This window comes from Eleutherodactylus coqui, chromosome 2 (assembly GCF_035609145.1).
Source record: "Eleutherodactylus coqui strain aEleCoq1 chromosome 2, aEleCoq1.hap1, whole genome shotgun sequence".
NCBI lineage: Eukaryota > Metazoa > Chordata > Amphibia > Anura > Eleutherodactylidae > Eleutherodactylus > Eleutherodactylus coqui.
In genome coordinates this window covers 169,709,069-169,735,660 of record NC_089838.1, presented here as the reverse complement: position 1 = coordinate 169,735,660, position 26,592 = coordinate 169,709,069, and the positions used below count along the sequence as shown (strand labels likewise).

At 45.4% G+C, this 26,592-nt stretch overlaps 1 protein-coding gene across 5 annotated transcripts in view; it reads right to left on the bottom strand.

Moving 5' to 3' along the window:
* Positions 1-26,592, bottom strand: part of CELSR1 (cadherin EGF LAG seven-pass G-type receptor 1) — a 156,986-nt gene that overhangs the window by 93,449 nt on the left and 36,945 nt on the right. For all 5 annotated transcript variants that reach the window (XM_066591892.1, XM_066591894.1, XM_066591895.1 and 2 more), the window contains exon 2: positions 3,208-3,846. In XM_066591892.1, coding sequence (XP_066447989.1) covers positions 3,208-3,846 — 639 coding nt within the window. The remainder of the gene's footprint in view (positions 1-3,207; positions 3,847-26,592) is intronic.

Genomic DNA, 26,592 nt, shown 5'->3' with positions numbered 1-26,592 from the left:
CAACACTGATCTGGTTCCCTTTCAAAGTGCATCAACTACTTTATAGCATACAACCAATGGTGGATGAGAATAGGGGTGACGGCCCAGACCCGAGGGGGTCCACAGACGCTTAAACTGCCCCCATTATAATCCGCTGATCGTAGTTAGGCCAATCTTACGCAAGCGTTTTACAGCTATTTCAAACAGCGTTTGACAGCATTTTTAACACACCCCATCACTGTAATGGGTGATGTTATGCGTTAAAAAGAACTAAAACACACAAATAAAACAGACAACATTCTATCAGCGCTAAAAACTGCGCTAAAACGCTCCACTGAGAAGCCCCATTAAAATCAATAGAGACTCAGTACAGCGTTTTTAGTGGGTCTTTCAAACGCACACCACAACGCTGTAAAAACCGCCTGTGTGCGAGAGGCGGCCCCGGCAAAGCGCCGCGATTTCAGGTGTTCCTGCCTCCGAAAGCGGGTTTAGCACACCCAATCATTGACAAGGTGTGCTAAACGCTAAAAAATTGAACAGACAGCGCTTGAAAATCGCAGCGCTGAAAAGCGACATGTTCGAGCATGTCTGCGAGGCTCCATTGAAATCAATGGGAGTGTTATACCGTAATTACCGCGGCTTCAGCCTGATGAGTCTGGACAGCTAGTGGCCGACAGATATCTAAAGTATATGGACAGCTTAAAGGGGTTTTCCACTTCAGACAAGTCCTACTTGTTTAAAGGGTCCTTTTCAGTAATCTGATCACAAAGTGTCCCACAGCAATTAGCTGTAATCTGTGCAGAATTTTCCTGTAGCGCCACCACAGGGAAAATAAAGCATTACACCGTGTCCATTCAAGTCAAGAGGGTGTCAGTGTAATGTAGGGCAGAGAGATCCTCTCCAGTCTGGTTAAAACACTAGAAACTAGAACACGGAACCCCTCTATTAACGCACAGTACTCTGAAAGGGTGGTACGAAAAGCATTGCTTTTAACCTGAACAACCCATTTAAGCTAACCCCATTCCCTTCAACCGATTAACCGAAATATGGAGACAACCAGAATAATAAGGACTGTGTGTTAAAGAACTGTGGAATAGTCTTGGCGGGCTGACCAACAGGTCTAGGATTACTGATACCTTATCATTTTGCCCTATTGCTCCAAAACAGCAAAAGAACTGCCCAACAACTCCAACATAAGAGGTTAATTCACTGCACACTTCAAAGCTAGGAGTATACGCGCGCAGACAGCCAGCGTACGAGCATAGGCGCGCAGACAGCCAGCGTACGAGCATAGGCGCGCAGACAGCCAGCGTACGAGCATAGGCGCGCAGACAGCCAGCGTACGAGCATAGGCGCGCAGACAGACAGCGTACGAGCATAGGCGCGCAGACAGACAGCGTACGAGCATAGGCGCGCAGACAGACAGCGTACGAGCATAGGCGCGCAGACAGACAGCGTACGAGCATAGGCGCGCAGACAGCCGCGTACGAGCATAGGCGCGCAGACAGCCAGCGTACGAGCATAGGCGCGCAGACAGCCAGCGTACGAGCATAGGCGCGCAGACAGCCAGCGTACGAGCATAGGCGCGCAGACAGCCAGCGCACGAGCATAGGCGCGCAGACAGCCAGCGCACGAACATACGCGCGCAGACAGACAGCGTACGAGCATAGGCGCGCAGACAGCCAGCGTACGAGCATAGGCGCGCAGACAGACAGCGTACGAGCATAGGCGCGCAGACAGACAGCGTACGAGCATAGGCGCGCAGACAGACAGCGTACGAGCATAGGCGCGCAGACAGACAGCGTACGAGCATAGGCGCGCAGACAGCCGCGTACGAGCATAGGCGCGCAGACAGCCAGCGTACGAGCATAGGCGCGCAGACAGCCAGCGTACGAGCATAGGCGCGCAGACAGCCAGCGTACGAGCATAGGCGCGCAGACAGCCAGCGTACGAGCATAGGCGCGCAGACAGCCAGCGTACGAGCATAGGCGCGCAGACAGCCAGCGCACGAGCATACGCGCGCAGACAGCCAGCGCACGAGCATAGGCGCGCAGACAGCCAGCGTACGAGCATAGGCGCGCAGACAGCCAGCGTACGAGCATAGGCGCGCAGACAGCCAGCGTACGAGCATAGGCGCGCAGACAGCCAGCGTACGAGCATAGGCGCGCAGACAGCCAGCGTACGAGCATAGGCGCGCAGACAGCCAGCGTACGAGCATAGGCGCGCAGACAGCCAGCGCACGAGCATACGCGCGCAGACAGCCAGCGCACGAGCATACGCGCGCAGACAGCCAGCGCACGAGCATACGCGCGCAGACAGCCAGCGCACGAGCATACGCGCGCAGACAGCCAGCGCACGAGCATACGCGCGCAGACAGCCAGCGCACGAGCATACGCGCGCGGACAGCCAGCGCACGAGCATACGCGCGCAGACAGCCAGCACACGAGCATACGCGCGCAGACAGCCAGCACACGAGCATACGCGCGCAGACAGCCAGCACACGAGCATACGCGCGCAAACAGCGCACGAGCATACGCGCGCAGACAGTGCACGAGCATACGCATGCAGACAGCGCACGAGCATACGCGCGCAGACGGACAGCGCATGAGCATACGCCACAGACAGCAAATGTACGAGCATACGCGCACAGCCAGCGTACGAGCATATGTGCGCAGACAGCCAGCGCACGAGCATATGCGTGCAAACAGCCAGCGCACGAGCATACGCGTGCAGACAGCTAGCGCACGAGCATACGCTCGCAAACAGCCAGCGCACGAGCATACGCGCGCAAACAGCCAGCGCACGAGCATACGCGCGCAGACAGCTAGCGCACGAGCATACGCGCGCAGACAGCTAGCGCACGAGCATACGCGCGCAGACAGCCAGCGCACGAGCATATGTGCGCAGACAGCCAGCGCATGAGCATATGTGCGCAGACAGCCAGCGCACGAGCATACGTGCATGGACAGCCAGTGTACGAGCATACGTGTGCAGACAGCTAGCGCATGAGCATACGCATGCAGACAGCCAGCGTACGAGCATCAATGCGCAGAGGGCCAGTGTACAAGCATAGATGTGTAGACAGCCAGCGTACGAGCATACATGCGCAGGCAGCCAGTGTACGAGCATACATGCGCAGGCAGCCAGTGTACGAGCATACATGTGCAGGCAGCCAGCGCACTCCTGTTGACTTCTATCTTTTGTCCCCTTTTTTGTGTATTGCCATACCTGTATATTCTTCATGACACTCACAAGAGTAGCCGCCTTCCCTGCTTCTACACAGTCCATTCTTTCCGCAAGGATTAGAGTAACACAGATCAATTTCGGTTTCACAGTAATCCCCGGTAAATCCAGGAGGGCAGCGGCACCGCAACCCATTGATGGGGTGAATTGGGCGGAAAAGTACAGTATTGGAGCTTATGAAAGGAGCTGAACTGTCAAACTTTAAGACAGACACGCACTTCATGTAATTTTCACAAGGTTCTCTCAAACAAATGTTATCGTCAAAAGGCAAGACGCGCTGCGTGGAGATCATGGTGAGCAGAGTTCTGTTCAGGTAGATCTGTTCTTGGAGATCTTCAGAATGGAAGAACTTGTTTCGGACCCCACCCGGGAGTAAGGCAGAAAACGTCACATTAAGTATGTTGGAGCTCACGTCAGTATCGTTTTGGATATTGAAGACGAAGATCCCCTCCTTGGTGGTAGACAAGACGGTGGCCACTCCTTCCACGAACAGGGATAGAAGCGGGGACAGGAACCTCTCCTGGGACATGTTCTCTAGCCGGACGGTGATACTGTTGGTCAACATGTCATCCGTAATGATAGTAACTCGTAAGGTGCAGTGAGCAGTGACACTGTGAACCCCGTCTGCAAGGGAAAAAACACTGAATCAGTATATACAAGACACCAAAATGACATCATCTGGAAGGACAATTAGACATCGGTCAGCTCACTTACTTGTGGTGTAAAAAAAATAAACTGAATGAAGTACTTTATGACATTTGGACTCTTGTATTCTGTAAAGACCTAAAGGGGTTGTACCAGAAAACATTTGTATCGCCTATAGATGATAAAAGGGTGACTGGTGGAGGTCTCACCGCTGAGAACCCGATGAATCCCAAGAGCAGAGGTTCCGTGCCCCCTCTTCTGTCACTGCGGGTTCTCTGCACCCTCCTGCAGTGACATCAGACTGAATGGCGCGGTGCAGAGCAAGCATGGCCGCCACTCTATTCATGTCAGTGGGGCTGATGGAAATAACCAAATACAAGTACTTGGCTATCTCCAGCAGCCCCTTTGAACATGAATGCAGTGGCACAGCACATGCGTGACCACCATTCTATTCAATCTCCTCCTCATTACGGGGGGTGCAGTAGGGCCGCAGTGAGGAGAAGAGAAGACATGGAATCCCCCCCTCCCCCCATTTTCTGGATTGTTGGGGGTCTCAGCGGTGAGAACCACACTGATCACACTTTTATCACCTCTCCTATGGATAGGTGAGAAGTGTTTTTTCTTGTACAACCCCATTGAAGGATTTGTCCAGGACTAGAAAAGCTTCCCTTGAAGAACAGTGCCACCCCTTTCCATGGGCTGTGTCTGGTATTGCAGCTCAGCTGCATTGAAGTGAATGGGACAGAACTACAATACCACAAACAAGATGTGGAGAGGTGGCTTCAATTGCTGGAAGAAAGCAGTCATGTACAATCCCTTTAAAATCTCTAGATGTTCAATGCACATTTTACATCCGTTTTATGAGATCCTTGATCTGTTGAGATCATCTCCTCCCATAACAGTCTTATCATAGCATTAAATTACATATCTTATCCACTGGTTATTACTTTTGTCTAGGCACAAACTTTCCCAGTATAAATACTATTTCTATACAATCCTATTACCAAAGCAAGGACTTCTGAAGGTCTGTACAAAGACAATGCAAAAGCCTTTAAAGCTGGCCATACACATAGATGCCACCAAGAGCAGATCTATGGGGAGCAGCCGAGCCAAGATGAGTGATCTTCCGTTCCCTGGATCTAAGTGGGAAGGAAAACTGATTGTCATCTCTTCTTCTGTCCCTCACAATGCAGTTGGCCATGTGTCTACAATGGTTTGTCCTTGTGATGAAGCATCCACAGAAGCTAAACAAAGGGACATGATGCTACTCAACAACTCCCCGGTGAGCATCTGTCAGACTCATAACCAGCCATGAATAAGACACAACCACCGTCTGCAATCGTGAGAGAACTACATTATGTCCAGTGAGTGATACAATTATATAGGATATATACAATATATCACAATATACCTTTTGGAAGAGGCATTATTTTTTTAAATAGAAGGATTATTTGTATGTATGTATGTAGAAAAGATATTTAAATGGTTGCTGACTTTTCAAACAACGTGTGTTTATATGATAACCAATGTGATAACTAGCAAAACTGCAAGTCAATTTAGTCACATAAAATGGCATTTTTGTGCCGAAAAATCCCTCTGAAGGTTGGCCGCTAGGGGGCTACATTCTTCTAATTTCCTGTACACTGTCTGTTGTCAAGTAATGCCTGTCTCTAGTAATAAGATGACAAGACAACAGAAATGATGACTCATGCTACCCATAGAAGTCTATAGAAAGGAGAGGGGAAGAGAGAAAGACTGACAGAGGCTCGCACAAATGTTGTAGTTAAAGAGAGGTTATACCAAGATTACAAGTTATGCCCCATTCGTAAGATAGGGAATAACTGGCTAGGTAGTGCGGGGTCTCACTGCGAGGCCCCGGTGATCTTTCGGTCATTGCGTCACTGTTAATGGAGCGCTGGCTGACCATGCGTAGTTGACGCTCCATTCATTTCAATAGGAAACAGGCTGGGGCAGAGGGGAGACCCAGAGCGGCAGTGTGAGACACACATGGAGAGTACATGTCGGTTAGTTACGTTATAGCATGGGGAACAGGGTTTTACTAAAAAATTCAACTCAAAAGAGTTGGCCTGAATAGAAACATTTATTTGCCCGATCATCATATGATAATCCCCCCAATCAGTCGCTGAATAGGCAAATGCTCGTTTATTAGCTAATTGGATCTTGTATGTGGGCACAAAAATACATTTGTCAATAGCACAATTCTCCCATGTAAAAGGGCTTTAAAGTGGTTTTCCTGGGCTAATACATACACCCTTGGGATACATCATCAATATCAGATTGGTGGGGGATCTGCTGCTCGAGACCACTACTCATCAGTTGATCAAAGAAGCTGTGGCGCTTGGGTGAGTGCCGCAGCATCTACTCAGGCCTCTGGTGTCACATTCATGGCCTAAGAGCAGCTCCGTCCCATGAAAGTGACTAGAACTGAGCTGCTATACCAGAAACAGCCACTATACAGTGTACAGCACTGTGCCTGACCCTCACCAATCTGATACTTATAATCTATCCTCACCAATATCTTAGTGAAAACCCACCTTTTAGATCTATCATTACAGCAAGCATCCTAATGTTTCACCAAATGAAAATATATTTTAGATATTATACATTCTTTTTAATCAATTGACATACTGTTATATTTGCATAGTGAAATCCCTCATTGTTTCTACGTCCCCTTAGTAAGTTCCTGTTTACTATAAAACTTGTCATACGGATTGAAACATACAAGGCTAGATAATCTAGCGGAACCAGCCACACCTTACAGATCCATTTAGTATAGAGGCTGCGACGATCCCTGTGCAAACTCAGCAGGTGTATGAGGGCAAGTTTACATAATGACGGATGGCGCAATTATCCAAACATGTCTTGTTTGCATTAACTCCTGGCACTAGTGACATCATACACATGTAAGGGAAAGTGACATTAGTTTTGGACCGCTGCCACTAGAACCATGCAAAACACTTTAATCAACAGAAAAATGTGTTTCCTGTTTTCCGAAAGATGAAAACCTGCGATTGTTGTACAGGACATCATTTTCCAGAGTCTGAGGTCTCGGTAAACTCTTCTGCTAAACCCTGCAGACCAACTATCCATCCCATAGATATGTGGGAGTATTACAATGGTGGTCAGGCAGGGGTGATGGGGCTCTGCTGTCCTGGCTCCCTCCAGGACCAAGAAACCTTCCTGGTCTGTACCCAGATACATCCCATTCCCATAATCTACTGAGATCTCTGGGGGAGGACGAGGGACATCAGGACACGGTCATTCAAGACGTAATGATCCCGATGAGGGGGGAAGAAAAATTCCCAAGATCTCCTCATTGCAGAACCCCAAACAAACTAAGTTTGGACTTTTAGGACTTGACAAATCTTCTTGATGTCCAGGTTTATGTTCTAATGTTTTTTAGTAAGGGAGCAAAAGCTAGACTAAAGCCTAGTAGAGCAAAAACTGCCAAATCTAGCAAGAAGGTTATATTCATGTAACATATACAACTCCATACCGTAGTAATGTAGACGTCCTCCTCTGACCTTCACAATACAAGAAACCTCTACAGGCATAGCAAAGAGGACTATCTAATAGAATGACTGCAATGTTAATGCTTCAAAGCATCATTATGAAATGGGAGACAACGGGTCATTGTTCACCTCAAACACAGAGGTGCTAAAATGGCCAATAAAACCCGCAGAATTAGTAGCTCCTTTTTGTACAGAGAACATCTGCCAACAAATGTGCTTTGTGCTACCGGCTAATGTGACAACAAGAGGGATTAATGTAAAAAAATCATTGTTAAATAATTGATGAAGCAAACCATATGTAGATTTAGGCTATGGCTAATAAGATGTTACTACAGCCCTGTCACCGCCGAAATACAGCAATAACCATTATATAGTTCACTGGGCAGATAAATGACTGAGTTTACTGAATAGCAAACCGTCCCCCAGAACTGCCACGGACAGCAGGTGAATGGGGTAACGTGGGGTCTAGTAAGTGGATGGTGTGGGAGCAGGTTTATTCTGCGCATTGGAACAAAGGCTGCATGTCTTCTCATAGGACGTGATTGATCTGACAACCTTTATGTCTACGGTTATCTTTAGGGTATGGCCAGACGTACACTCCTTGCGGCAAATTACACGGTGAAGCAGCTGCCAAGGATTTGCAGAGATGTCGATCTGGGAGAACCCTTCAGAGAGGAATACATGATCAGCAGATCTGAGCTAAATCTAAGTGGCTTTTCAAAGTTGGGTGGCTTATATAAGTGGGCAGGGTAAATTATATTCAGACCTCCTTTATTAAACTCTAACCCTAGATCAGAGCCTTAAATTAATTTCGAGTTGTACCATCTGTGGACCAACCCTTCCCCATGCGATAAACTGTCATATACTCACTGTGCCCACGCGGGCACTCGGTCACCGGCTCCGGTCTCTGCTGACAGCTGTAGTCCCACCCGGTTTACGGGATGTCACAGGGGCTGCAGCCAATAACAGAGCTCAGGGATTGAAAAAAAAAAAAAGTTTATCATTTGTAAGAGTAGTGATATATAACAAAACCTCAATAAATGTGGTGTCATAAATTGTAATGACCAGTAGAATAAAGCAGACATAATTTTTATAACACACAGTGAATACTGTAAATATAAATCCCCAAAAAGAATGATGAAAAAGTCACCTTTTTGGAAGGGTGACTATTAGGGGAACAAGTGCTCATTCATCGGAGGATCGCATCTTTTGTGCAGCCGTAAAAGATCATTGTTGTCAGCCACTTTGGCAGTCGTGCGACCAAAAGTGGTGAAACCGTACAGGGAGCGAATGGTAGATCATCGTTTGTCTCCCATACTTTCTTTATCGCCCCGTTAAAGACCAGTTAAACAAGCGCTAATCTTGTTGATCTGCGCTAGTCATCGGGATGCTACTGGACGGCATAAAAGAACCCTTAGGATGGCTGCACACAACCAGATTTACATTGCGGAAACCATGATAGTCACCGTGCCAGACGATCCGCGATATTCTGCACCTATTGAAAAAAATAGAACATTCATTCGTATGTCCGCTCAGATGAGTAGATAGTGGTCTCAATTTCCACAAGCAAATGTAAAAATCGCAGCATGTTCTATTTTTGTGCGGAATCTGCACGGATGGCTTCCATTAAAGTCAATGGAAGCCATCTGACCTGCAGCCTATCCGCAATGTCAATTGGGGATTGGCTGCGTGTAACGAAAAACAAAAATTTACAAAAAAATATCTAAACTGTACATGTCCGACGACGAGCGTCCACGGTCATCAGCAATACAGAAAACAGAAGGTATGTGGGGTTCCCGTCTAGGGTCAGAGACGGATTCCGCTGTGGGCTCCCCCATGTAGAATCTGACTCGCCTGTGTGCAGCCGGCCTAGGGATTTAAGGCTATTGTGAGTCAGGAGGCTGAACATTGGACTTTCATGCTCTGCTCACATGTACGTCGGGGCATTCCATTTCCATTCTGTCACGTTACGGAATGCACTTCACTGGGAACCAAAGAATAGAATGTCCGTGGAGAAGTGATTGCCACTCCCAGAACCAAGTACCAACCATGCCAATAGCTTCCTCACAAGTAGACTGCCATCACTAATACAGAAGGAGCAGACAAGAAATAGTGCCATGAAGCACAAGTATGAGCATGTCCTTGTTAAGCCGGGCTCACACGAGCGGATTTGAATTGTGTATTACACGCATATAATACATGGTATATCACACACATTTAAATACATTGATTTTCACTTTTACGCTCACGCTAACATTTTTTCATTGTGTATAATACGTGAGTAAAAGAGAGAATGCAAGTTCTATTTTTCTGCGCAATAGAGCCCTATAGTTCTCTATGGGTGTGTACAAAATGCAGTACATAGGCAATTACATTGCATATGTGGGGCGATTATACTCAATGTCGCTAAGCAACAGAGTGGAAAATTAAGAAAATAAATAAATGAATCCAGGAAGCCTGAGCGTGAGAGCCTGTGTGAGGTCCGCTGTCAAGTACAGGCAAAAATCGCTGCCATACGCAAGTCCATACTGTTCTATACGCAGCATTTTACTGCCCTTCCTATACTCTCCAACGGCCAAGGTAAAGCAGCAGAAGAAGTCATCCAATATGGAGAGTCCTGCTCTGCCTAACTGGAGTATCACTTCCACAGCTTCCTTTGGGGCAAATATCAGGACTTTGTAGACATTGTGGAATTTAAATTTAAAGAAATACTTTTTAAGGGCTAATGCCCCAAATAGGAAATTCCAGGATATGTTCATACAGGGCTTACGGGGAAATCTTGTTTAACTTGATACATGGTGGGAATGAGAACACTAATGCCTTCAAATCCTTCTGGAGTGGAAACATTCTACAATGAAGATGGGGGGTCAGAGGAGTAGGATAATGGGGTCCATCATCTCGTCTGGCATGTTGCTCGACAAAATCATACAGCATGCCAAGCCATTTTATCCAGGATTTTGTGTGGCTTCTATGTTGGTGGCACGGAAATCAGTTTGTGGCGTGGAGGTGCACAGAGCCTTACCTGTCCCTGCACCTCTACCTATTCAGCACACAGTTTAGTCCTTCCAGTCCAATACACCGAAAGTTCAGTCAGTATATTTCAAAGGGACTATAAATTAACGGTGAAGTGCTTCTTAACCTAAGTTCTGCTAAACTATGTCGAGACGAGATCAAAGGATCAAAGAAAGTAACATAAAAGCCAAAACACTAGCAGTCAATGCCATTGGTATGTGTACATGAAAACAAAGCATCGTGCTTTAATAGTTTGTGGCTGTTGACTTCTACTACCATGGAAATGATGGGCTTCTCTCGGCTGCCTCACATCTACAAGCTGGGTGGTTAGGGAGCGATATGTTGTGGTCTTCAGAAAGAAGAGTCACCAAGCTATGGCAGGATAAGGGTTAATACAGGACTTGTGCTGGTATGCCACCGCCTGCAGCAAATGCTGATTTATCCCAGATACAGTTAGTTCCAGGCTTTGGGTGGTCATGACTATCGACTGATAGTGCAGCCTCTGACCCCCTCTACAAACTAATAGCAAGAGCTGAAATCCATAACTCTCTTGCTGTAGACTGGCATCAGATCCAAGGTAGACACCTAACCAGCACTACATTTTAGTGAGACCTTCCTAGTATCAACAGAAGTCTATGGAGGCGGACGGACAAGAGGGATTGGAAAAATGAATGTTTATGTATCAAATCCAACTGTTGGCTGTGGAGGTAAGAGGGACAAGACGAGTCTGTAAGCTACTTATCTCACTACATGCTGATCTCAGAAAACTGCACAAAAAAAATTACTAAATCTTAGTAAAAATGAATTTTGCATTTTTAAGTAGTCCAGCTCAGGTAAGAACGCCGACAACATTATTCAATGCAATAAGAAAATGGTGAAATTATTTCATGCAATTAGTACAGGAGCTCCAACACCTTGTGTCCTTGTAGACCAGCAGATATGAACATGATGCCAATGCTTAATCATCATGATTAATACACTGAATTATGCCTCCTGATTGGAGCTTCCCTGTATGGTAATTAGTGTGAATTCACATTAGAATGGGACAATCAAGTGATCTGAGGGACGGGATAATTATGTTAGACCAGCCACGGCCAGTATTTCAGAGAACTCTCATGCAATGGAGCCCAAAGTATGTGAAGAATGATGTGATCAAGGAAACACATACAGCAAAGGGGATCCTGTGTCCATAAACAACTTGTTGACGAATGGAATCAGCAGAGGATGTAAAGATCCTTCTGACAATCAGGCGCTGCTTAGTCAAGCTGATTATAACCAAATACAATGCTGGTGCTCCAACTAACACACAACTTGTCATTCTTTAGCACTGTTAGACTAGACGACCTACTCCAGTACAACTGCTGTCTAAGGTCGGTGTCACATCTTCTAATATATAAGCCTACAGGCTTTTTCGTGCACCAAACTTTGACCCCTTTGCTTGACCGTTGGTGGATGATTTTGGTGTTATTAGATTTGTAACATCCTCACCACCGCCGTAAAATCATAACATTCGAGTTTTGTACATTGAAGGACTGTCAGGCAAGGGCAAAGTCCCTATGTGAAGTCTAGCTGCGCTGTTAGGGAGAGTCAGGGCTCCTTCACATTGGCAAGATATCACCCTCTTAATCCAAGTGGAAACCCCCTGGATGCGAGGCATTTTCACATGGAAACAGCCTCGAATCACTGCGGGCTTAAGGAATCCCTTGGGGTGGCTGTGACAGCGACAGCAGGCGATCACGATGATCTCTCATTATTTTCAATGGTGCTGCTGCCACCGGTCCTATTGAGGACAATGGGAGATATTGCAAAAAGAAAGAACATGCTGCAATTTTTCCCCCCGCATAGCATCGCAACGCGCTGCCATGCAGGAAAACATCACTAATGTGAATGAACCCATTTTATGGTCACATAGCGAACATCGTGCCAGTCTGGTGTATTAAACACATTTAAGAGCGCATCTGTGTATTTGTTGCGTATACAAAAAAAAAACCACACGCAGGCATGCTTCCATTCACCGAAATGGACAATTAAAGGGGTTTTCCAGGGAGAATACTACTGATGACCTTTCCTCAGGATAGGTCATTAACCCTCTCCAATCCACTGTCTGATGTCTGAAGACATTCTGATTGAGGGCTGTACAGCTTGGAAGATGTCTGGCAGGGTATTCTTACTGTATATTACTGGAAGCTCTGTTGTCTGGGGCCTCTCCAGCATGTACCATACCGCAGTACTGGCTCTAGCCAGCAGACAGCGCCATTGTAAAATGGCAGAAAGAGAAAACCTCCTAGGAAACCCTGAATCCAAAATTGGATTGCAAAGGGTTAATAGTTGATCAGCTGTGGTCCATCGCTCAGGACCCAGACCGATCAGCTGAGTGGGCACATGCTGTCAGTGCAGCAAATACACAGAGGTCGGAGCGGAAGCAGCAGGAGTCTTCACACCGACCTCTGTGTAGTGGCCAGCCCTTGTAACTGCAGGCATGGATCTCATTGAAATTAACGTGAGCTGTACCTGCAGTTACAAGCACCGGCCACTACACAGTTCGGTGTGAAGCCTCCCGCTGCTTCTGCTCCGACCTCTGCGTATTTTCAGTGCTGACACCATGCGCCCGCTCAGGTGATCAGTTGGAGTCCTGAGTGACTGACCCCAGCCGATTAACTATGGATGGTCATCAGTAGTATTTTCCTTGGAAAACCCCTTTAAGTTAATTAGTTCATACGTGATATTTTTTGCGCAAACAAAATGCATGTTCAAAATCCGTGCATGAGAACAAAATCATTGAAAATTATTGGGTTCTATTCACTGCGTGTGCAAATTTTGCACGCACAAACCGCTGCACAAATACATTTGTGTAACACGGGCCTAAGATAAGCAGAAAGGCAAAACTCTAGAGTGCAAAAAATTGGATTACTGTACAGTGCAAAGATTGCCTACTCAGACAAATCAAGATTTCTGTTCGTTGCACCATGCTGAAATGAGGGTCAGATTTTGGTGCAAGAAGCATGAACTGATGAACCCTTCCTGTCTGCTATTTAAAGCATGTCAGTGCTTCCACTTGGCAACTGCAGGAGGCCATCTTGTCAGCGTGGGTTAATATTCCAGTACAGAGATCTCCAACTAGACCCCAACGACCAGCTGCGGGGTTCTGAAAGCCAGAGGAGGTCCAATGTACTATTATTAGATGGGGGTCTTTAATAGAGAATATATAAAATGGTTCACACAAAAGAAGTATAAACTAGGAGGGTAAAAGATCACTAACAATTCAGAAGACGGAACACGGGCTGCTGTATAGTTATTTCTGGATAGCTGCAGCTGGTAAATGAGGAGATTGTGACAAATTTAGTCAGTCCCAAAAATATTCATTTGGTGAACCGTTACTAAGAAAGGCATCACCACAAAGTGTGCAAATACACACAGCACACTCTAGTTCTATGTGCCATTCAGAGAGCAAGCGTTTGTGTAGCTGTCGGGACAGGATACATAGCACCAGGCTCGTCTACAGTCAGCGACTACTAATGGAGAACAACATACAACAGAGCTACATATAAGCAGCGCCCCCCCCCCCCCTCCCCCTCCGTCCTGTACAGCAGATGCAGGGGCTTCTGCATATAACATGACATGAGCCTTCCAGGTTGTGTACATTTCATTTCACATTGTCACACAGGGGAGGGGATAAACGAGGGGCAGTCAAAAATTATCCACACTCCAGCCGAAGAATTTATTTTAGTCAACTTTCAGAAAAAGACAAAATACATTATCTTTCGACAGAATCTCTCTGCTTATTAATACATTCTGCCCATCTATCAACAAGCTTTTGTATTCCCTCATTAAAAAATGTTTTCGACCGGGCTGCGAGTCACAAATGCACCGCTGTCCTCACCTCTTCATCAGACGTGACTCTTATCTTAGGGCTTCTTTCAGGGATCGTCCAATGGGGCAAGAACAGGACTATAGGGGGGATGATGGGGCAAGATCAAGACTATAGGGGGGATGATGGGGCAAGATCAGGACTATAGGGGGGATGCCCTAGCACTTCAAAACTACATTTTTTCTTATTCGTCAAGTGAAAGTTATGGAGCGGATCTCACCGCCCCCCCCCCCCCCCCCAATCACTCCTATTGTTAAGTATTTCTGAGTTTAAATATTCCAATGTATGGGAAGCCCAGTGTAGTCTAGAATTATATTCCGTGTTAACAGGTCTGTTTTCAGGACCATCCTATGCTTTGAATGATAAAACTGTTATGCTTTCCTTAATAAAAAGATGGAACAGTAACAAGAAAAATGTTGTTTTATTGTTCAAATGCTGGCCCCTGAGAATCCCGGAAAACTGGAAGCATCATTTTTCCAGCTGATGGTTGACTATTGAATTTTTACTTTGTCGGCGATTGAAGTTGTTTCCATTCCATACTCTGCAGTCTATTCTCAGGCTCAAAATATGAATCACAGCACGCTGCTCGCCTTTGTGCAAATTACAAGTGGGGCAGACAGTTTTTCTTGCACTGCAGTCAAAAGTTAGGTATATAAAAAGGTATGAAAACTGGCATCTAGAGAAAATATAAGGGAGGCTAGTAGAAGTCCACAGTCTCTAATAAAATATTTTCTGAACATAGGTGTAGACCCGGGGTACAGCTGCTCCAAAAGATACCATTATGCATTTTGTGGAGAAAAGACAAACAAGCTGTACCCAGAAGGTTCCAGCACACATCCCACACACTTTGTGAAATTCATAAGGGTATTTTCTATTGTTATTGCTGATCTATCATCAGGAACAGGGGCGTAGCTAAAGGCTTATGGGCCCGGGTGCAAAGGTTTATCTTGGGGTTCCCCAACTTCTCTTAACCCTTTAACGCAGAGGCGTAACTTGAAGCTCCTGGGCCTCAATGCAAAACCTGTAACAGGCCCCCCAACTATAGTGCTTTATGCATAGAATGGGCTCCCTATATGGGGAAGAGAGGCCTTATGGGCCCCCTAATGGTCCTGGGCCCAGCTGCAACCGCATCCCCTATAGTTACACCAGTGCTCAGGATATCCTGAGTACCAGACCCAAGCCTGTCAACTATCGATGACGTATCCTAAGGATAGATAATCAATAGTATGGTATTATTGTATCTTGATGCCACCATGAAGTAGGGGTGGAGACAAGATTGTGGGTGCTTGACAGGCCGGTGAGGCCCCCTGTTCGTGACTGGCTGGACAGCTACCTCCCCTTCCTCGGCCTCACAGGTCCTGCCACTGAGCACTGCAGTCTCCTGTGGTGAGTGTCCCGCTACCATAGCTCTCTCCCCTTACCATGTCCCCTTTGCGGCCCCGCTATCACTACACTCGCACTCTCTACTTTAGCACCTGTACTCTGTAGTCTCTGCAATGGTAGTGTCTCAGCTCCTGCCCCGTTGTCGGCCTGTGACACCTGCGGCCCCCCTACCACCTGCACTTTGAATGTCACCGGTGGCTGTAATCTCTGCAACTGCAGTGTCTCACCTCCTGTCCCGCTGTCTGCCTGTTGCACCTGCAGTCCCCTTTACCGCCTGCGCTCTGACTGTCCCCGCCGGCTGTAGCCTCTCACCTCCTGCCCCGCTGTCAGTCTTCTGGCTCCTGCTGCTGTGGGGGAGAAGGCAGAGAAGAGACCCGGCACTCGGCACATGTCAGCGCTGCTGAGCGGAGCTGGGATGGTGGATGCAGTAGAGGAGTAGGCAGAAAAGAGACCAGGCGCTCGGCACATGTCAGCGCTGCGGCGGCGGATGCAGTGGGGGAGAAGCTAGAAAACACACCCGGCGGTTTATGCCTAACTGGAAAATTAACAGTAAAGCTTAAGTGCTAGGACCTTCTCGAATTGAGCCAATTGGGAGCTAGGGGTGTTACAGGGGAGTTTCTGCATCCAAGCCCTGTGAAATCACTAGCTTCCGGTGGCGTCAAGATATAATAATACCCAATAGTATTTTGCGTGAAAACCCCCTGTAAAGATACACATGGGATAATGGTGTTAACCACATTACGTCATTGGGCCATAGTTGGGAGTTGCACCTATGGCCCTGCAATGTAGGGTTTTTGCCCATTCCAAACAGATGTGAGATAACATTGGTACGGGATATATAAGTGAATAAGTTTATTGTTTGCTGGTGAAGAAACTGCCAAATGAGATTCTATTTCGCTATTCCACTCCTCACTAGTATGAGGGAATGATAGCTCTCCATTTATACTACATTTTAAGTCAAATACCAGCAATCTTTGACCAGATAAAATGGGTGCATAAAATGGAAATTAATCCCTTAGGATCCTGTGTACGCAATATATCAAAGGGTAGCAAGAGATGGACATGGCTCTGGGTACTGGGCATACATAGCATGTCGTACTTGGAAAAACCTAAAGATCCATGACGTAGGTATCTGGTGCACCGGCTGTAGCTGCTCAAACGACTCGTACGTGTACCAGAGAGGTGACCGTTCCACCCAATATTGTGAATGGAGGCTAAGTGTGGAATTTCTCTATTTCCCCACAGGAGTCTCCGCAAAGCGCCTGTGGTCTGCTTAGCCAATTTACATACCTGGGAGGCTTGTTTATGAATAGACTAAAGTTGTCTAAAAAAATATAGCTAATGGTTTTCCGGGACTGACTAGCCCAAATCCCATTTTAACTAATATTGCACTACTATAATCCAGTTGGTACTCTTCAGTTATGTTTCAGAGTTTACTTTATGCTACAGTTTATTAGTTTATCATTTATTTTACTACTACCCTTTTACCCTGTTCCCACGATGCACAACCCTTCTATGCATTCAGATAACTGTAACAACATCTACAACAGACAGTGCATTATATATGACCGCAGTGATATAACCGTAGAAGAAGAAAATGCTAGAGTCAAGGTAAAAAAAAAAAAAAATGTCAAAAGCCAATAACTAAAGAAAGGATTCTCAGCTTTTAAGTAAAAAAAATGCAGAGAATACATAAAAAAGAAATGATGCTGTGATGTGCCTACAGATTATGTGTAAAGCGGCAGCGAACCCCACCCCGCTCCGTGCCTGTAACCGCCACTGCCGCACACACCCTTCAATAAAGTCTGGGCCTCAAGGAAGAAAAACCTGTACAATAGTTAGTCACCTGTAGACCAACATTTACTGAAACGCTGACTAATGCACTTTCAAAGATGAGCTACCCTGGAAGGAAAATGCATTGTATGAAATCTAGGGGCCGGACCCAAAGTCTGGGATAAAGTTATAGGGTTCTTTACAACACTTGTGAAATCATATAGCCAAGGATACACTGTTCACACTTGCATATATGCGGCTAATGAATAGAGGAATATGGTAGAGGAAGGGGCTTCAACCAAGCTACTTCACCACAATATATGTGCTCTATGAACAAGGTAAAATTGGACGTGAATCAGCGCATTGTGTACTTTTTGCACACGCAGGAGGGGGAGGGGGGTTGTGCTTGGCCACTACCATGGCCTGATTTAAATGGCTCTTCAGCCTAATGAGTTCCAGCTGTGTTCATTTTTTCATGGAAATGTGTAGTGCATCTGTGTGCACATTGTGCGCCTCCCATAGACTTCTATGGGGACACTTGGTGCAGAGATGTGCACCAAAATAGAGCATTGAGCGCAAAAAAGGAGGTGAGAATGAACCCACTGAAATTACTGAGTGATATGCAAACCAGAAACCGGCTCCTCTGCAGTCGCTCCCACACAAGGACTGGCTGGAAACCCCAACTGATGCACAGGAAAAGGGAGTAAGTCCAGCGTAGGGTAAAAGCTCTCACTCTTTATTGAAGCATCCAGACACACATAGAGGAACAGGAAGCATGTGCCGTCTTACATGTTTCAGGCAAACGCATAGCCCTTAATCATGATTAACAGGAAGCTTGTGCCATCTTACATGTTTCAAGCAAACACATTGCTTTTATTCATGATTAATGGAAGCTTGTGCTGTCTTACATGTTTCAGGCAAACGCATAGCCCTTAATCATGATTAAGGGGAACATGTTTGCTTGCAACATGTAAGACGGCACAAGCTTCCATTAATCATGAATAAAAGCAATGTGTTTGCTTGAAACATGTAAGACGGCACAAGCTTCCTGTTAATCATGATTAAAAGCAATGTGTTTGCTTGAAACATGTAAGACGGCACAAGCTTCCTGTTCCCCTATGTCTGTATGGATTGTTCAATAATGAGAAAAAGTTTTTTACCCGACGCTGGACTTACATTTTCCTGTGCATTGAAATCAATGAGTTCTATTCTCAGCGTACTGGGTGCGAAAATCATATCTTAGGATTTAAATGCCCAAAGTTTCCACAGCTTGAGTTCTACGAGACCCAATAGCCCATTTAATACGGTTATTAAATCACTACTGTCATTCTAACCCTTGGTTTGGCTGTCCAGCTCCATGTAGTGTGACAGGAGGTGTTTCTGTTATTAGTACAAGCACAGGTAGCTGCAGGTGTTCATATGTTTACTTCCACTGTTTATACAAGCAGCATTTGTCCAAGTCTGGGTGCAGCGTCTTGGAGGACTTGTTTCAAGGTCACTTGAAGGTCTGACGCACTGGGAAGAAACACCATTACATAAGGATCGACTTCAGTGTCATTTCCATGGATGTAACTAACATTTCTCACCTATGTATTGATCTATAACAGTACTGGTCTCTGACAAGTGTGACAGCGTATATCTACAATATAGAGATTAGCTTCCGTCTATACCTAGGAATGGATGCATTCCATTATGCTCCTTTTACACCTAACCAAAAGCTCGCGATTCTCATTTGCCCGAGTGTACAAGCTGGTGCCCGTTTAGTCAGGCAAATCATCGTTTGGAATTGAGAACTTCTCGTTAAACGAAACACGAAGCCAATGAGCCGGCGATGATCTTTATGGCAGCTGTAACTGAATGATGACAGAGAAGCGCACAATCCTCGCTTAGTCATTGGCCGTGTTTAAACTGAACAATTAGCATTCACTTTCGTTCGTTTGAACGATTTTTGGAAGGATAATTGTTCGGTCTAAACACACCCTAAGGCCTCATGTCCACGGGCCCGCAGTGTTTCCCTGTGCAGAATCCCGGACTCCACCCGACCCGCAGACCTGAGGCCAAAAAATACATTTTACTCACCTGTCCGGATGCTGCGGGGCTGTCCACTGTCGCAGCTAGATCTTCTTTCTTCTGCACAGCGGATGCGCTTGGGAAGTTTGCTTTTGTGGTCAGGAACCACTTGTGGTCATAATCCTGCACTGGGTACTGAAATGCAGAGATAAAAAAAAGGAGCAGCATCCAACGACGTTAAACTGAAGATATCAAATGTATAGCAGACACAGCTTGTATATCTCAAAGCATGGTATCTTTTATTTGCAGCTGCAAATTGGTGTGTGGGAATAAAAGATACCATGCTTTGAGACATACAAGCTGTGTCTGCTATACATTTGATATCTTCAGTTTAACATCGTTGGATGCTGCTCCTTTCTTTATCTCTGCATTTATGGATCTACTGGGGACGCCATTCTAGTCCTCACAGGAAGCTTGTATCATTGTGCTATTACTGAAACAGAACCCCTCCTGAGCAGGATTTGTCGGTGAGTGCTGCTGCCTAAAAAGATCTGTCTGCACTGGGTACTGGTGCATCTTGTCTCCGCCACAAAAATGGGTGGAGACCTGGGATTGTGCTGTGAGAGCTATAGGGTACGCCCACAGCTGCTGATTGGCTGATCTCCTGTCTCAGCTGTGCGCTATGTCAGCTCCTCGATGCCCTCCTTTCTCAGCTGCAAGCGGCTTCCCCGCCGGGCTCCCTGCAATGCCCCCGGCGTAGAAGCTGCCGGCACTCCCACACCTTCTCTGGTGGTATCATCCGCCGAGCGAACAATGTCACAGTTTGCTTGTTCGTTTGGAAAGTCAGTTTAGACACCAGGATAAATCATTATTTTCTTTTGAACAAGATCGTTCGGCTCGCTGGACCAGTAAATGAGAACGGCTGAATGAGTGCTGTTTAAACCAAACGACTCACAAACGAGCCAACAATGATTTTTGCGCCTGCATAAAATGACCGATAAGCGAACAAATTATCATTCAATGTTGAATTGTTGGCCATGTTTACACTAACGATAATTGTTCCGTGTAAAAGGGCCTTAACATATGTTATTATGTAGGGGGAATGACATGTTCCATACATGCTCACCATCCACATAACTGAGGCAGAGGGGACATTCATGTAAGGGCCATGGGAGAGTCTCATCCCCATATTATTTAAGGAGCTACTGAATGTACAAGGAAACAGCAATCCTTTCATTTTGCCTGAACTAGTTATCTAGAAGAAGCGGGCATCTGCTGAGAACACATCTCTGCCATCACAGAAGCTCAGGCTGCTATTAATTACAGGCTGGCATGGGGGAGACGTGGAAGAATGTAAAGCACTGCCAATTATGTTTTGCCTTCTTTTCTCATGTAAACATGTCCCGGTCTTACCAGAAAACTAGAAGAGATAAGAACATGGAGAAATACTGGGCCAGGCACATTCCTACTAACAGCCAACTAAGTGAAATAGCCGAAGGGGAAATGTCGTACAACTGTAAGAGTGATATGTTAGCGCTTGTTCACATCCGCATTAGGGATTGCGTTTTCTTGTTCCGCCATATGAATCCTTGTCCAGAACGGATCTGTCCTATAACATAACCAAATGGACCCATTGGCGTCAACAGCCTTTGTGGCTCCCGTTCTGCCCGTGGGCATTCTCCCGGATGGAGCAGCTCCGCAAGCAGCGCTCTCTAGTCTGGGAACGTAACTGCAGTCTGTGCCACGGGCTCCAAACATACCCGCCCACCCAGATGTGAATGAACAATCCCTTAATGGTCGCCTGGACCATCTTTACAATTCATTCTCCAGTGTAAACATTAACAAGGACCAATGAATGAGAGTTCGCTCATTTATTGTTGTCCCACAAGTGATCATTAGCAGCACATCCCATCGTGTAAGCAGACATCCGTCGGCATTTGTACTTGAAACCGCAAGAGGGCGAAAACCAAGCAATTGCACAAACGTCACAGTTAAAAAACTTGCTAATGTCCACGATTGCTGCTTTGTTTTATGGCAATCCATGGACAACGCCCCTTAGGTCTTGTTCACATCCCTGCTGTTCAAGCAGTTCACTTGCTCTGCCAGACGCGCAGAAACTCTTGGTTGTTCCTTTATACTTCCCATCTATTTTGAATCCACTTGGCTTTGGCCCAAAAAAAAAAAAAGATTCAGTTTTGACGCAGTTTTTTGAGCCGAAGCTAGAAGTAGATTGAAAAGGAATGGGAATCATAAAGGAAAGCCTTTAATACAGGCAGACAGTCATTCAGATTCTCGCTGGATCTCGGGATTCTGTAAATGTCAGCAGCGACTGAATGACGAACGAGAATTCATTTGTCAGTTTCTGCAGGCATAAAAAGAAAATTACGATCGGCCTGTTTACTGTACAAAGAGGCGGGCGACTCCACGATGTTTACAGTACAAGACAAGTGAACGGGCTTTTATAAATCGCTTTCACACATGGCAGATTTTTTTTCTGCAGCGCAAATGTAGGAAATTTGAAAGCATGTAGGATGCAAAAAACTGCATGGAATTGCAGCAGATTTTCGTCTTCGAGACCAATGGGAACATAAAACCTTCTCCAATATCTGCACATACACCTTTGTTGCTGTCTGGTCACACCCCAGAATGCTGGCTGGGTAAATACTGTCTGCACCCATATCTCAATCACACTGTATCTCAATCGTCCACACCAGATAATCTTTTATCAACTGAGATAGGAGGGCATTATAAACGCATCAAACATAAATCACTTCTTGTTTGGACAAAAGCAAAATAAAATGAGCTAGAAAGGCTGGAAGAGGACCGTTCGTGCAGGGGCGCCGCAGCATACGGCATTTACTGGTGACCAATCCCCATCAGAACCCATTGGGAGCTCATCACTAATCCCCAGCAGCCTCTGCCATGACCGAACTGAAGACCAACACCAAAGACAGAAAGCTTTACCACTGTGGCCAATCATGTGTAATATGTATTAGGTTATAGGCCTGTATACAAGATCTCATGGGCTGCAGCTTCCCTGCCATTCCACACTAGTAATTAGGGAGTTACTTCATTTACAAGTCTCCAATACTTACATATACATGTGGTGGAAAGGGTTATTTTTTTTGTCCACACACAAAATGCCGGAAACAAACCGAAACCTGCCAGAATGGAGTCATTTTGGTCTTTGTTTCAAGAGTTTTCATTAACCCCTTAAGGGACCCCGATGATTCAGTCCAGAAGGACCAGACACTTTTTTAGGGATTTTACCCATATTGTGGTTTTACAGCTTTTTTTTTTTTTTCTTAGCTACCAAAATTATTTTGGCTGCATTTGTTTTTTCTGTGACATATAAGTATAGATTTTTTATATCCTTGTTCGCTGAATTTTTTCCCGTTATTTACATTTATTAGGGGTAAAAAGATTTTTTTTTAAAGATTTTTTAATTTATAGTTTATTTTTGTAGTTTGTATATCTAGACTGAAATTAATTAAAGTACTGGAATGGGTTTCTGATGTTTTCATTTATAATTTGTATAGTCTCGGATTACATAGCACATATGGTGATGGTTTAGGTTGGTGTCAGCAGTGGGTTGTCTTTTTTTTTTTCAATCTATGTCTCCCATAACATCATATAAGATCTCTGGGGGTCATTCACATTGTAACTCCAATTACAGGGGAAAACATCCCCCTGAAGTGACAGAAGTCACTGTCACAGCTGATCTGGGCCTGCTAGGACCCTGCAGCTCTGCTGTGGCAGGGGGCACCTGGAGGTCACGTGATCGCCAAGTTAAATAGCGGAAGTTGCACATTTGCTTTCTCTCTTCACTACATAGCACTCATTGAGCACTATATAGTCTTCTTCTTCGGGTCCTTAGCTGTGCCCAACAGCCAAGGAACCAAACTGGTTCTGCTACATTGCAGGGGCTTTAATCCCACGCTGCATATTCGTCAAAGCCCAGGACCAAGCACCATAAACTTACAGCACTTGGTCCTTGTTGGATTAAAGGTTTACCTCACTTTCAACAAACATGCTTATGCAATAACTGGCAAAAATGCAAATCGCTTTCTTTACCTAAATTAATGTCAGTTTTTTGAAAAATACTCTAAACTGTCTTCTACCATTTGTCAAGTGAAACCCCTCTCTAATAACAGAGACACAGACGAAACACAGGAAATTTGTCTTTGCTTGCTCATGCTGCCAATACAAGTCTATGCAGAGAGAGCATGAAGCAGGAGGAGCTGCTGGATGTTAACATAGACACTCATTCCAATGTGGCTGCAGCTTCTAGTGTTTTATCTCTCCTCAGTGCTGGATTCACATCTACACTGCTCAGTACTCCTGCTTAATGTCCTCTGTGCTGCTGCTGATTCTGAGCATGTGCTACAGAGAATTAGAAGAGCAAGATTTCCTTTTCTCAAAGGAAACAGCAGTCTCCACCCACCAGCTTAGGAAAAACAGAGAATTAGAGATAGAGCCTGCATAAGGGAAAACTGGCAAAAAACGTAAGTCATATAATGGTCAGAAAAACTGTTATTACTCATGCACACACAGCAGCTTATTTTGAAAAGTCACCTGAAAGTATGGGTACACTTTAAGGGGCTGTACAACAGCTACAACAGAAAAAGGCTGCACCTTAGAGTGACACTGACAGCAGTGTATACACAATCATAAACTACCACACAACGAAACGTTCTATGCAAATCAGAAGACTACAATGGTCATGATTTAGACAGAAGCAGATGGAGCAGGTTCTGTGTAATACATTCACTTGATTGGCTTATAATTAGCAATATGAAGTTATTACTTACTGGCTAAAATCCAAGTGTCTAGGTTGTAGGGATTGCGTCAGGAAATAATAGAGAAACATTCCTGCTTATGTAATAATTTGCCAGGGTCAATGATGCTTCCTATTATCACTTACGGGCTTTTAAAACACTGTTAGTCAATACAACCACAATATGCACTGTACGTTATTGTAAAGTGATGGTCTACAGAAACTCTGTGGGGTTACAGTTGTAGTCCATGTGCAAATGTCTCCTGAACCAGTCGGGCTGGTAAATCAATACTTCTGGCAAGAGACCGGAGATAAGAGCAAAGGAGACATGACTGAGAAGCATGCAAGGATCGTGCTCTTCTGGAAGACACAGCAGCGAGCATCCGTTACATAAGACGTCATTCTCTACACTTATTACACTGTGGACCCCATTGTTTTCCATGTCTAGGTGACGAGTTCTTGAAGTGTAAAGAATGCAATAACTTAGAGAAAGAAGAAGTCCACTGAGAAGTCCACACCAGCTCCATGCAGTGTTGTCCGGGCAACTTCTAGAAGTCTAAAAAAGTGAAAGCCCCTGCAAAACAGATGCCCTCCTGGTGTGTGTGGGGGCGCTAGGTAGAGACCCTTTTGTACATTCCAACCTGCATCCAAGCAGATGGTTGTCAGAATTGCAGCAGCAGGAGACAAAAGTGCTATCATGTCAATGCTCTGTTTACTGGTGATTGAGGGCACAGCTGCATATGCCAGTGGTTGAGCCATGGTGATAGGAAGACAAAAGAAAGAAGTAGGTGGTAATAGACTGGCAGAGCATAAAAGGACTAGGGCACCACAGAAGAATGGAGCAACATTTCACACATGCCTGGCCGTACTGCCTCCCTATAAACATGGACAATGAGATTAGTTGAGCGGATGTGCTTACTGCCTTAAGGAGAGGAGGCTAGATACTGCTTATTGCCTGGGATCAGATTATAAAGCCAAGCAGTCCAATGCTCGTTCCCCCGACAGTAGAAGGCAGACACATGCGAACCTCCCCAAACAGGACTTGTGTATCTCTGAGGCACCTACTGTATACGTATGGCCATATATACCTTACTTATTGTATCTAAGCCATGGGAAAAATGGAAGCCTCCCCAAACAGGACCTGTGTATCTCTGAGGCACGTACTGTATATGTATGGCCATATATACCTTACTTATTGTATCTAAGCCATGGAAAAAAAATGGAAGCCTCTACATTCTACCCCAAAATACAGCATGTAAAAGCAAAGGTATTTTGTTATATTTTGTGGCTGTCTGTAAAAGGCTGCTGATATTTACAGTAGATGGAAGCCAGCATAGTGTTTGCTGACTTATCTACCTAGAGGGATAAGCCATTGCAATAGGTAGAAGAGAAGCCACTGACAGATCGTTCCCAGCATACCATCGGTTACACAGTGTGTATTATTCCATGCCTAAACTTTATATTCGTGTCACGGAAAAAAGAGAAGTGACAAGTCACAGTCAATATATAGAATCCATATTGAGAAATCTGCGCGCAGACCTACGGCTGCAACAATGGTAAATCCGCGGCAGAACACTAGGTTAAAGGCTTAAACAACCGAGCGTGTATTACCGCCATTTTGTGCACAGAAGAATACCAGCCACAAAGCGTAGAGAACAGAACCCAGTGATGTCAAGGGGCTCATTCTCATTTACTGTATTATTTGCGTGCCCAAGTTGTGTGTCCAAAAAAACACAATTAATTTAATCAATTCAATGCGCATAAAATGCACCTATTGTGAACGAACCCATTGAAATCCAAGGGTATTCACTGCGTATGGTGTGAAAAAACCACTGCGCAAATACGCCCGTGTTACACTGGCCTAAGGGTATAGCCACATGCAGATTTCCTGCAGAGATTTTTGGATTCTATTTACATGAACGGGAATTGGATGGATTCTACAAGATTCATTTGTATGTAGAAGATGTCTGCAACCATCCCCAGCGTGGGAAGCTATGCTGAGATTGTAAGCACCAATTATAAACTCAGCAACAGCTCTAATAGTTCTTCCTGTAACTCTGTATTACAGCTTTAATGCAGTTATGTCATCTATAAGCCGTCTAGATGCAACAGGAATGGCTCCATCCTTGCAAGTGGATACAATTAAGTTCAGTGTTGCATGTGATCTTCCTTATTAGATGGCCCCTAGGCACACATAGCAGACATAATGCAACATTGTGGTTACTTCTGACTGATGAAATCAACTTTATTTTGATCCTCTTAGAGGAAAACCTTGTAAAGGCACATCCAGCTTTCAAAACATTTTCATTCCATCAGAGCTGGAGCTGTGGATATATGGTGAAGAATGAAGCCTTGACTGCAACTAGCAA